Source organism: Malaclemys terrapin, chromosome 5, assembly GCF_027887155.1.
Source record: "Malaclemys terrapin pileata isolate rMalTer1 chromosome 5, rMalTer1.hap1, whole genome shotgun sequence".
NCBI classification, from domain to species: Eukaryota; Metazoa; Chordata; order Testudines; family Emydidae; genus Malaclemys; species Malaclemys terrapin.
The window spans coordinates 82,171,168-82,184,826 of NC_071509.1; the positions used below are offsets into that span (position 1 = coordinate 82,171,168).

General features: G+C 42.2%; 1 protein-coding gene across 1 annotated transcript in view; it reads right to left on the reverse strand.

Annotated features, from left to right (window-relative positions):
- Nucleotides 1-10,731, reverse strand: part of LOC128837780 (uncharacterized) — a 97,360-nt gene extending 86,629 nt beyond the window's left edge. Inside the window, exons 1-4 of the mRNA XM_054029309.1 lie at nucleotides 10,531-10,731; nucleotides 9,586-9,686; nucleotides 6,566-6,635; nucleotides 5,037-5,167 (exon numbers count right to left, since the gene is read on the reverse strand). Coding sequence (XP_053885284.1) covers nucleotides 5,037-5,167; nucleotides 6,566-6,635; nucleotides 9,586-9,686; nucleotides 10,531-10,708 — 480 coding nt within the window. The 5' untranslated portion in view covers nucleotides 10,709-10,731. The remainder of the gene's footprint in view (nucleotides 1-5,036; nucleotides 5,168-6,565; nucleotides 6,636-9,585; nucleotides 9,687-10,530) is intronic.
- Between the last annotated feature and the right edge of the window lie 2,928 nt (nucleotides 10,732-13,659).

A 13,659-nucleotide genomic window follows, 5' to 3' on the forward strand; every position in this document is an offset into this window, starting at 1 on the left:
AGGTGGCTAGGTTGAGGAGCATCCGAATCCACGAGCAATTCCTCGACAGTGTCCATGTGGAGACAGCTGAGGTAGTTGTCCCAGTACACAGGACTGCTGATACACCACTGGTGGAGGAGGAGATGGCTCAGGGTGGACACTGGCAGCTGGTTACTTTTGGCAGCAGGCAGTGCTCCACCCCTGCTCCGAACCCTCCTGCCGTGGTAATAGGTAACCATTATGCTCTTCTTGATACAGGAAAGAAGGAATCACCCCCTACAGTAAAGGAGGAGAAGCCTCGTACCCCTAAGTCTTGGAGGTCTGCTGCCACCACTGCGAATAGGAAACGTAGGGTAGTGGTGGTCGGAGACTCTCTGCTGAGGGGGACGGAGGCGCCCATCTGTCGCCCTGACATTTCATCTTGGGAGGTATGCTGCCTGCCGGGAGCCCGTATCCGAGACGTTACGGAGGCATTGTCGAGGCCCTCTGACTACTACCCCATGCTACTCATCCATGTGGGCACAAATGATACTGCGCAGTGTGACACTGAGCGGATCAAGAGTGACTACAGGGCTCTGGGAGTATGGGTGAAGGAGTTTGGAGCACAGGTGGTTTTCTCTTTGATTCTTCCTGTCAAAGGTAAGGGCCCGGGCAGAGACAGATGCATCATGGAGGTGAATGCCTGGCTGCGAAGATGGTGTCGCCAGGAGGGCTTTGGCTTCCTAGACCACGGGATGCTATTTGAGGAAGGACTGCTAGGCAGAGATGGCGTTCACCTTTCGAGGAGGGGAAAGATCCTATTTGGACACAGACTGGCTAACCTAGTGAGGAGGGCTTTAAACTAGGTTCGACGGGGACAGGTGAGCAAAGCCCACAGGTAAGTGGGGAACATGGAGACCGGGGAGATGGGTGGGAAACGAGAGGGAGTGTGGGCTATATTGGCAGAGAGAAAGGAGGGTCAGGACAAAACTGGGAGGAAAGATCAAAGCAGTATCTTAGATGCCTATATACAAATTCGAGAAGTATGGGGAATAAGCAGGAAGAACTGGAAGTGCTAATAAATAAATACAACTATGACATGGTTGGCATCACTGAAACTTGGTGGGATAATACACATGATTGGAATGTTGGTGTGGATGGGTACAGCTTGCTCAGGAAGGATAGACAGGGGAAAAAGGGAGGAGGAGTTGCCTTATATATTAAAAAGGTACACACTTGGACTGAGATAGAGATGGACATAGGAGACGGAAGTGTTGAGAGTCTCTGGGTTAGGCTAAAAGGGGTAAAAAACAAGGGAGATGTCATGCTAGGAGTCTACTACAGGCCACCTAACCAGGTGGAAGAGGTGGATGAGGCTTTTTTTAAACAACTAACAAAATCATCCAAAGCCCAAGATTTGGTGGTGATGGGGGACTTCAACTATCCGGATATATGTTTGGAAAATAACACAGCGGGGAACAGACTATCCAACAAATTCTTGGACTGCATTGCAGACAACTTTTTATTTCAGAAGGTTGAAAAAGCTACTGGGGGGAAGCTGTTCTAGACTTGATTTTAACAAATAGGGAGGAACTCGTTGAGAATTTGAAAGTAGAAAGCAGCCTGGGTGAAAGTGATCATGAAATCATAGAGTTTGCAATTCTAAGGAAGGGTAGAAGGGAGAACAGCAAAATAGAGACAATGGATTTCAGGAAGGCGGATTTTGGTAAGCTCAGAGAGCTGATAAGTAAGGTCCCATGGGAATCAAGACTGAGGGGAAAAACAACTGAGGAGAGTTGGCAGTTTTTCAAAGGGACACTATTAAGGGCCCAAAAGCAAGCTATTCCGCTGGTTCGGAAAGATAGAAAATGTGGCAAAAGACCACCTTGGCTTAACCACGAGATCTTGCATGATCTAAAAAATAAAAAGCAGTCATATAAAAAATGGAAACTAGGACAGATTACAAAGGATGAATATAGGCAAACAACACAGGAATGCAGGGGCAAGATTAGAAAGGCAAAGGCACAAAATGAGCTCAAACTAGCTACGGGAATAAAGGGAAACAAGAAGACTTTTTATCAATACATTAGAAGCAAGAGGAAGACCAAAGACAGGGTAGGCCCACTGCTTAGTGAAGAGGGAGAAACAGTAACAGGAAACTTGGAAATGGCAGAGATGCTTAATGACTTCTTTGTTTCGGTCTTCACCGAGAAGTCTGAAGGAATGCCTAACACAGTGAATGCTAATGGGAAGGGGGTAGGTTTAGCAGATAAAATAAAAAAAGAACAAGTTAAAAATCACTTAGAAAAGTTAGATGCCTGCAAGTCACCAGGGCCTGATGAAATACATCCTAGAATACTCAAGGAGCTAATAGAGGAGGTATCTGAGCCTCTAGCTATTATCTTTGGAAAATCATGGGAGACGGGAGAGATTCCAGAAGACTGGAAAAGGGCAAATATAGTGCCCATCTATAAAAAGGGAAATAAAAACAACCCAGGAAACTACAGACCAGTTAGTTTAACTTCTGTGCCAGGGAAGATAATGGAGCAAGTAATTAAGGAAATCATCTGCAAACACTTGGAAGGTGGTAAGGTGATAGGGAACAACCAGCATGGATTTGTGAAGAACAAATCATGTCAAACCAATCTGATAGCTTTCTTTGATAGGATAACGAGCCTTGTGGATAAGGGTGAAGCTGTGGATGTGGTATACCTAGACTTTAGTAAGGCATTTGATACGGTCTCGCATGATATTCTTATCGATAAACTAGGCAAATACAATTTAGATGGGGCTACTATAAGGTGTGTGCATAACTGGCTGGATAACCGTACTCAGAGAGTTGTTATTAATGGTTCCCAATCCTGCTGGAAAGGCATAACGAGTGGGGTACTGCAGGGGTCTGTTTTAGGACCGGCTCTGTTCAATATCTTCATCAACGACTTAGATATTGGCATAGAAAGTACGCTTATTAAGTTTGCGGATGATACCAAACTGGGAGGGATTGCAACTGCTTTGGAGGACAGGGTCATAATTCAAAATGATCTGGACAAATTAGAGAAATGGTCTGAGTTAAACAGGATGAAGTTTAACAAAGACAAATGCAAAGTGCTCCACTTAGGAAGAAAAAATCAGTTTCACACATACAGAATGGGAAGAGACTGTCTAGGAAGGAGTACGGCAGAAAGGGATCTAGGGGTTATAGTGGACCACAAGCTAAATATGAGTCAACAGTGTGATGCTTTTGCAAAAAAAGCAAACGTGATTCTGGGATGTATTAACAGGTGTGTTGTGAGCAAGACACGAGAAGTCATTCTTCCGCTCTACACTGCTCTGGTTAGGCCTCAGCTGGAGTATTGTGTCCAGTTCTGGGCGCCGCATTTTAAAAAAGATGTGGAGAAATTGGAAAGGGTCCAGAGAAGAGCAACAAGAATGATTAAAGGTCTTGAGAACATGACCTATGAAGGAAGGCTGAAAGAATTGGGTTTGTTTAGTCTGGAAAAGAGAAGACTGAGAGGGGACATGATAGCAGTTTTCAGGTATTTAAAAGGGTGTCATAAGGAGGAGGGAGAAAACTTGTTCACCTTAGCCTCTAAGGATAGAACAAGAAGCAATGGGTTTAAACTGCATCAAGGGAGGTCTAGGTTGGACATTAGGAAAAAGTTCCTAACCGTCAGGGTGGTTAAACACTGGAATAAATTGCCTAGGGAGGTTGTGGAATCTCCATCTCTGGAGATATTTAAGAGTAGGTTAGATAAATGTCTATCAGGGATGGTCTAGACAGTATTTGGTCCTGCCATGCGGGCAGGGGACTGGACTCGATGACCTCTCGAGGTCCCTTCCAGTCCTAGAATCTATGAATCTATGAAGCTTTGAGTCTGTGCAAACTATGGAATGTTCAATTTAAGAGATCAAAGAGTCACTATTATTTAGTCTATACGGCAACTAGAAATTAAAAATAGCTTAGGGCTAAATCCTGCCTTCTCTGCACTCAGAGAGCCTTATATACAGTGGCTGAGCTTCTGTACAAAGTGGACAAGGACTTGCAGACCTGATGCATGTGGGGTTACACCTTCTGCAGACTGCCAAGTCTAGGTACTACAGTGTTTGAAGCAGGCCAGGGTATCTGCCATTACAGGTATCCTCAAGGCAAAAGTAATTGAGCAACTCTACTATCTCTCCACAGCCAAAAGCAAAGTGATTTAGACTTAGATTCGGCACAAGGGGAGTTGGAGCAGACTTGGGGTGAAATTCTGGCCCCCTGAAGTCAATGGCAGAACTCCCACTGATTTTTGTAGGGCCAGGTTTCACCCTTGGACTTTATTATTAACTTTTATTTTAAATGGATCTGAAGCAAATCATTCCCTTTAAAATGAGTTATTTTTCTAACACACATAATTTATGTAGCATCATTCATGAGCAGCTGGGGAAAACTGGACATTTTTCTCAATGTTAAACATACTAGAAATTCAAATGTCCTGTCTGATTACTAAACATTTTCATCTTGCCCCCACAAATAAATATCTACTTTGTAACATGAGCCACTAGAAATACTAGCATGATTAGAAACAGAGGGCCTGCTATTAGTACATTAGAATCCAAAACTAGTCTTACAGTGTCAGCTCAAAAAGCAGAATTCATTAGCTTCTAGACACACTCAAGTTACTATTTATCTATACTAAACACGTCAGTTTTGTGAATATACCACTATGAACTGAAACACCAGGGCCACTTTAGACTCTTGCAATCTCTCAGATCAGATAACTCATGCCTTCTGAGTTTAACAAATAGAAAACATGATCCCTAGTAGTGATTATGGAATCAGCTGTGTCTGCAATCAATCTAGCTCGTTTAAGTTAAATTTGATTTGAGTAATATACACTTAACTTTGTGCATGCCATATATAAAACAGACCAAGGATAGAGGCTATTTTCTCAAATAATGATGCAATGTATAATAATTATTAAACAAAAGTGAAGCTCCAATGACACCACATATTTTAAATGTCATTCCTGTGCTGTATGAAAGAATTAATCAAACTTCCCACACTTTTACTGAGCCATAAAACATCAATAAAATACCTCGCCCATCAGATCATCTCCAGCAACAACAGCTATTTTCAAATCAACATCAGCTTTCTTTGCCACCTCCTGAAGACGAGCAGCACATCCAAGTGGATTCATTCCACCAGCATTACTAATGACACGAACACCTTAACAGAACAAAAAGTTCAGTGTTAAAACCACCAGTTATACTACAAGAAAGGCTTAACACCCTGAGCCCCAGGATGCACTGTTGCATGTTGTCAAGCACTTGATCAATCAGAACAATAAACCAAATGTTGTGCTTTCTCATCAAGTCTACAGATAAACAGACTTGTGACTGGTGCAACTCTGAAACCTAATCATAATTTAAACGTCTACACTGTTCACTACTTCACTGAAGACTCTTGGGCAGAAACATACAGCTATTCTAAAATTGCAGGCATAATCTGGAATTATGAGAGGATTTTAGGGAGATTAGTACTACCTTTTACCCACAAATCTGACTTCTAAGGAGTTGTGAAGAAAACTGGTATGGCTGCATACTATTAGTATAAACCTTCTATTAGTTATCCACAAATCTGACTTCTAAGGAGTTGTGAAGAAAACTGGTATGGCTGCATACTATTAGTATAAACCTTCTATTAGTATAAATCAGTATGTCTCTTCCACCAACAGAAGTTGGTCCAGTAAAAGTTATTACTTCACCCACTTTGTCTCTCTATTAATATAAACAGATAGAGATGGTCGGGAATTTTTAATGACATGTTTTTTCATTGGAAAATGCTGATCTATCAGAACCGAAACTGTTCACAGGAAAGGGTTTGTTTTGATAGATTTTTGATTTTAGACAAAATTTTGAAAAAAAGTTTAAAATTGTCTAACCATCCTGTTTTGACACTTTCTAAATGAAAAAGTTGTTTTTCAGTTTGAAATGACTTTTCATTTTGAAATGTAATTTATAGTAAAAAACAAAGTAGAAAAATAAAAAAGTTGAAATCAAAACAAAATGTTTCAGAATTATCAAAGTGAAACATTTCATTTGACCCAGTCAATTTTTTTTTCCAGATTTTCTGTTCACTAAAGTTTTCAAGATACTTGCCCCAATTCAGGATGGGGAATGTTTTGGATTTTTTTTTTTTTTTCAAATTCTGAAAATTCTCTGGGATGGGAAAACCATTTCCCACCTCACTCATTAAACAGTTAACATGAAACTGGATAAAAGTACATCTCAAAGGAGACAAGAAAAATGCAATTTCCCTTTTAAAATAAATGCATAGCTCAATTTATACAGTAAGTAATATATAGTGTATTAGGTAAGGGAAAATGAGAATTCCCTTTGCTGAATGTTTTCATTCAAACCATAGAAAAAACAGTCAGACTTCCTATATTCAGCTTTGAAGTAACAAAGTACACAATGAAGATATGAACACTAAGGGTCTGATCTTGTGAGGTCCTGAGCAACCCCAACTAATACTGAAGACAATAGTAGTTAAGAGTGATGAGTACTTCAAAGATCAAGCTATAAATTATTAAAATTATCCAACCCATATTATTCAATAACATACCTTTCCTGTGAATGTCCTTAATATAGGGACCCATTGCAGTCAACACAAAATCAGGAGTGTAACCCAAATCCTGAAATAATAAAAAGTTATATAATGTACTTGCCAAATCTTCGTCATGGGTAAATCAACTCCTTCTCTTTATTGGCTCTTAGATTGCAGAAAAGATTGAAACACGGCCTATACTCATTTTCTTAATTCTATAATTAAAAATTATAAGAAAATACTCATTTTCTTAATTCTATAATTAAAAATCTTAATTCCTTTATTTTTCTAAAGGAAACCTGGAAAACATTTCTCTAAAATAAAAAAATCCTTAAGAATATACACCTCTACCCCGATATAATGCGACCCGATATAACACGAATTCAGATATAACGCAATAAAGCAGCGCTCCGGGGGGGGCAGGGCTGCGCACTCCGGTGAATCAAAGCAAGTTCGATATAACGCGGTTTCACCTATAACGTGGTAAGATTTTTTGGCTCCCGAGGACAGTGTTATATTGGGGTAGAGGTGTATAGGTTAACATAAATACAACACAAATGGACATCAGATTAGTTTCACAGGAGTCTAATTATATATTTCAAATACCACTATTTTTAATTAGCTTTTGGAATCATACAGGGAACAAATGATCTAATCAATTCCATTTATAAAGTAAAATACAAAATATATTTACAACATACAAAAAAACACTTCACAACTATCCCATTCAAGGAGAAGTTTTATTGAAGCCATATGAATTGAGACCATGCATTCAAATTTCAAGCCATGTGTGCCTAACTCTCTGCTGGCGTAAACTGACAGAACTCCTTTGAAGGCAATGAAGTTCTGCCAGTTTCATTAGCAGATATTTGGCCCATTGTTTTTAACATTAAATTGAATTCATCCACAATCTAATGGGACTACTCATGTGACTAAAATTACTCATATGCCTATATCTTTGCAGGATCAGGGCCTACGGACTCAACCCTGCTCCCACTGAAGATAATGGGAAAACTCCTTTGGAATTCAATAGGCCTGACCTTATGAGGGACTGACCAACTGCTGAAATAATAAAGGCTAATGATGTTTAGTACCACTCAAGATTCCACCCTGAAATTGATATATGAATGGTGAGGGATAATTTCCTCCTCCACTGAAATGCAGTGATCTCTGGAGCAGCCAAGATCAAATATTTGAATCTCAAATTTTGTTATAATATGTTTATTAAACTTATGAAGCTATTGTACTATTACTATGTTTATATTAAAGGGCATCTTATATTCAGACATGACTATAATTTACAGAATAAGAATGAATAATGGAAACTACAATGACTACTCCTGAGGGCATTCTGCGCCAAAAAAAGAAAAATTATGTGCACAGTATTTTAAAATTCTGCAAAATTCTGCAAATTTTATTTGTCAAATAAATGTGGAGGCTCCAGCATGGCATGGGGAGCACAGGCAACTAGCTGCACAGAGGTGGGAGATCACTGTGCAGCTCCCCGCCCAGGACACGGACTCAGCAATGAAGCTGCACCCAACCCTGATACAGTGCAAGGACCGGGCCTGTCCCAGAAACACCCCAGGGCCCTGCCCCTCCACACCAGGTGAACCATGCGTGGGCAGGCAGGCTCAGCAAAGCAGGATCCAAGTGTGGAGGGGCTTAGAGTGGGGGGATCCAGGTGTGGATTGAAAGGGTGTAGAGTGTGGGGGGGATCTGGGTGCGGGGGAGATCTGGATGCACAGGGGCTTGTTGGGGGGTTCTGGGTGCAATGGTAATGGGACTCTGCAGGGGGATCCAGGTGAAGGTGATTGGGGCTAAGCGGGGGGAGCCTGGGTGTGTGGGGGCTCAGTGGGGGGGTCCAGATGCTGGAGGAGTGGGGCTCAGTGGGGTGGGGATCCAGGTGCAGCTGGGTGGGGCTCGGTGGGGTGGGGATCCGGGTGGCTCTGTGGGCTGATACACGTGCAGGGGGAGTGGAGCTCATCAGGAGAGTTCTGAGTGCAGGTGGGGGTTTGGCTCAGAAGGAGAGACTGGGTATGAGGGGGTCTGGATGCACGGGATAGGGTGGCTGTGGGAGCAGCTTCATGTATAGGGATCCCTCCCCCTGCAGCTGAGGAGCAGGGGGTACAGGAAAGGGGGGGAGGGAAGAGTTTGCAGAGCTTCCTGTAGCTGGGGAAGAAATCTGGTGGTGGTCTGACCCGGTCCCAGAAGTTGTACAGGGGAAGAGGAAGTCCTGTCCTCTCCAGCCTAGCCAGCACTAGCAGCTAAGCCTGGCGCAGGGTAGGAGCCACCAGCCGGATCTTCCCCAGTCCTGCCCCCAGCCCCACAGTGATTTACCTCTCTGCCAGCTGCCCTGGGCCTCCGAAACATACTGCTGGGTAGGGTCGCATGACCGCTCTTGTGGCTTCCCTTTGCTTCCCCGTCAGAAAGTCATTTTCCTGCAGGGAAGCAAAGAAATCTGCAGGGGACATAAATTCTGTGCATGCATAGTGGCGCAGAATTCCTCCAAGAGTAAATAACACTCTGATCTTCCAATATGTTTGTATTGCAATTAACAGTCTCTTTCTAATAGAGCTATATTGCTGATATTTCTTAGTAGTAAGATTTTATGGTTAGTCAATCAAATCAGATCTGCCATCTGTCATCTCAAACTAAAATAATCAAGACTAAATGTTTGCACTGTAAGACTATTAACATTCTCCTATGTTAATACTAAGTACCTACTCCTGCATATTCTTATTCATGCAAGTAGTCCCAGGAGTGTTGGCTGGATTGGGCCTGATTTATTTTAAAATCTTAATGTTTGTATAATAATGCTTTCCAGCCAACTGTCCTGCATCATTCAGCAACTGCAAAGATTTGAAGCACTTTTAAAACATTGATCACTTTGTGACGATATTAGAACATTTCAAACAGCGCAAACTGTAAAACTTAGTTAACTAAATCAAACCATCAATTATACAATTATTGTGATTCCTTTCTCATGTGAAATTGCTTGAATTATTATTTCATAATTAAAATCATTCTTTCCTTACCGGTGATTTGGCTTTTGCAGCTGTCAACAGAGACATTGTAATTTCAGAAAGATAATCAAAAACCAGAAAATCCAATTTTCCTCCATAGAGAAGCTGAGGAACTAATCAAAAAGATATTAAGTAACTCTTAGTTGGAAGTCATATTTTACAATAAAAGCCATTTCATTTTCAAAAAACAAAATCAGAAAAACATATATTACTGCAAAGCATGAGACAATATATTAATGATAGAAATATCACTTTTAAGATTTTGGGCCCAATCCTGCAAACATACATGCACGGTATTTTACTCACTTAACCAATTCCGTTAGAGTCAACGTGTGAGCAAATTACTCACATGAGTAAGTGTCTGTAACATTGGACACTAAATATTTTGTTGTTTGTGGGCTGATGCTTAGTGTTGTGCTGTGATCACTGTTTTATTTATGTATTGGAGAGGAAGGGGAAACAGTTTTTAAAACAAACAGTCCAAACACAAAGCACCGTACCTATATCTAGAACTATACCCTACAACATAGGGGTGGGGGAATGAGGCCCTATGCTGGCTTTGCCAATGCCACTAGAGATGCTCATGCCAATCAAGTTGGGCTGACAATGTTCTGAGCTTAGGCATCCCTTGCTGGGAGGCGCCTCGCGCGGGACGGGAGCTGACGGAGGGCGGGCTCTACAAACCCCCTCTCGTGGGGCTGCGTCAGCCCCCACCCCCGCGGCGCTGACCCAGCTTTACTCCTGGGTCTGGGCTCGAGCGGAGCAAGGCAGCGGCTCTCATCTTGCGCGCCGCCGGCCCCATCCGCTTCCGGTGACAAGAGGGTTGTTTTGCTGGGCTTATCACCCCCCCCAGCGCCATGGGCCACCCCAGCCGGGAGGCCGTGCGGTGCGGTGTGCGCTGGGGGGGGGAGCTGATGCATCTCCCCACCCCTCTGCCCGTCCCCCCAACGCTGGTACCTGAGGCCGCCGTGTCTCCCCAGAATCCCGCAGCGCAGCCCACCCGCACGGCCGCGCCCGCCTGGGGCTCGCAGGAGCCGCCGCCCAGGTTGCTCCAGCGGCGGCGGCTGCTTGTTGCCCGCAGAAGCCGGGGGGCAGCGGCGCCCCTCAGCCCCAGCAGCGCGGCGGCGCAGCTCATGGTGGCGCCGGGCGAGCGAGGCCGGGGCGGGAGGCGGAGGCGAAGGGCTGGGCCGCTGCTGACTCAGCCCCGGGCCCGATCCGGCTCCCGGGGCTGGATCGGTGCTTCCTAGTCCCCACCACCAGGGCTGAGAGGAGCTGGCCCTGCCTTGGCTCTGGGGCAGAGGCCCTGGGCTGGTAGCACTAAGGCCCCTACAGCTAGTGACAAATTAGCCCTTCCTATCTCCTTCTACTGAAAAGTGTCACCAACCCCTGGCTCCTACTGCAGGCCACCTCGGTAGCCTGTGGGCAAAGAGACAAAAGCAGGAGGATATGCTAGTTATTGAGCCACCAAAATGTGCTAGGCCCTGTACAGCAATAGAAAGGCAGAACTACAGCCTCAAGAAGTTTGCAATTTAAAAAAAGCTGCAGCCAGACAATGATTGGAAAAAGGGATGCAAGGTGCAAGCAGAACGATCAGGGTGGAGATTGGCTCCGAGGTGTTACTTTCAGTGGAAGGAGTGGTGTCTGTATTTTAACATATATGATCCCAAGTCCTCCTCTAGAAAGCCTGCACACGAACACACTTGATGCCACAAGGTGATCAGGGAACCATTCTTGGGGCATAGCTAAACATTCCTCACACCTTGAAGAATGAAACTGAACTAGCCAGAGTCCCCTTTTCTTCAGTTAACTTTACTTTATAATTTTTATGCATGCACAGTAGTGTAGCTAAGTTTTTAATATTACAAATGAATTTAAAAATTTGATTTTTATCCAATATCACTGTAATATCTGAGCACATAAGAAACATAAATCAATTTGTCCAGGCAACAACAACTAAAGCAGAGATGATGTAGATCATTATCCCTGTTTGACAGATGTGGAACTGAGGCAGAGAGAGAGAGAAAGTCATTTGCCCAAGGTGACAAAAGAAGCCTGTGGCAAAGACAATAATTGCAGTCAGAGCTCCCAAGTCCTAGTCCAGTGTATTTACCACAAGACCATCCTTAAAACCTACATCCTAAACTATTTCAGTGTTTCTTTAAACCAGGAGCTAATGTAACTCGCATTCTGTCCTAATTGATTCAGAATGCTGGCTGCACTCAGGGTGGATTGATTTAAATCACCAGGTGGAAAACCTCGATATAAATCATCAATTTTTATCAGCTTTTCCATTTGTAGGTCAGTTATTTTCTAAGAAAGGTGCATTCTCATTGGTTGATATAATTATAAAAACATGTTGGTTTACAACATAATACAGCCTTTACCCTACATTTTGTACATCTTTTTGCTACCTAGGAGGTACACTATAACTATATATATTTATTTAAGCAATTATATAGCTTAATATTTTCAGATTCTTATTTAATTGTACATGTTTAGTATGTTAGAAAATGGTGAATAATCTATTGCTTATTTACTAGATAATAAACTTTTTGCTTATGATTTGTATAAAGCTGTATTAGGATGGCAACTGTAATTTAATTAAACACACAAAACAGCATATAACATTAATTTTTATTTAACAAAGCAACCTTAAATGTTTCTGATACATAAACTTCTCTTATCAAAATATGTTTCATATTTACAATGAAATGATTTATTAAATGGGGATTAACTATTCTTTAATTTAAATCAGATTTTTAATTTTGTTTAAATTTGTTTTTTTTTAGATAGTTATTTTTAAAAAAGAAAAATGTATAGTGTAAATAAAATAAAATAAATGCAATTTAAATAAAAAAACCTCTGACTTCACTTCATAAAACATTTCAGGCCAAATTCACACCTTGTGTAATTGGGTACAAGCCTAATGCAGTCAGTGGATTTGCACCTGCTTACATCAGGTCTGAAATTGACCATTTATTGACCTCACTCTCCCCTCCTCCCCCCCCCCACAGTTTTGTATGTAAGCTAATGGAGAAGCTAGCAACAACAACAACAAATCTCCAGTGCCATGTATTAACTGCCCGTGTCCTGGATCCTTGTCAATCAGGCTTCAGGCTATGGCAATGTCCATCAACAGCACTTATAAACAGTACTCATTCTGCTAGACCTGTCTGAGTCACTTGACACCATGGTGGCCTCAAGTGGAGTATTGTGTCCAGTTCTGGTGCCACATTTCAGGAAAGATGTGGACAAGTTGGAGAAAGTCTAGAGAAAAGCAACAAAAATCATAATCAGCTGAGGATCTAATAGTGTTCCTCCACTGCAACCTTATTCATGTCTGTGGCTGAGAAATATCCAAGAGAAATCTCAGTCACTAGTATAAAACTATATACATTCATATACTATGGAAGTACCAGGATGAAATGGCAAAACTCCCATTGACCTCAGTGAGCCCAGGATTTCACACCAAGAAAGATTATTTCCTGAGTTTAAAAAGCACACTATGCAAACTGATGGTGTTAATAGAAAAAATAATTTTACTAGGATGGCCAGTAGATGGCTGTGTTGCACCACCTATTACATCCATCATCCTGGCCTAACACTGCAAAATAATTATCTGGTCACAAAAAAGTGGCTTCATCATGCCAATAAATGTCAGTTGTTCCAGTCAACACCAATTGTAATTTGTGATATAACTGGTATATTATCAGGCAAACGTATGTATTGCTTGGCAGAGTTAAGCATAAACATGAATTAACTTACTTTGATGTTTTGTATAGGGGATTCACTTGGATCCCAGAGAGACAGAGAATGCCTCACTTATTCTTATAACTGCCTTCAAATACTATCATACCATAGATTTTGACAGCGATTGTCCACAGATCTTTTCTGATTGTCATACCCTTATGCGTGGGTAGGCCACCTATAGGTCTGCGTCACGTGTGCTGAAGATAAACCAAGCACTTAATCCCTTACAGTAGTCTATGCATTCATCTACTTCAGTGGTTCCCAAACTGGGGTTCATGAACCCCTGGGGGTTTGCAAAATGTTACAGGGGGTTCTCAGGAAAAAATTCCCTAATTG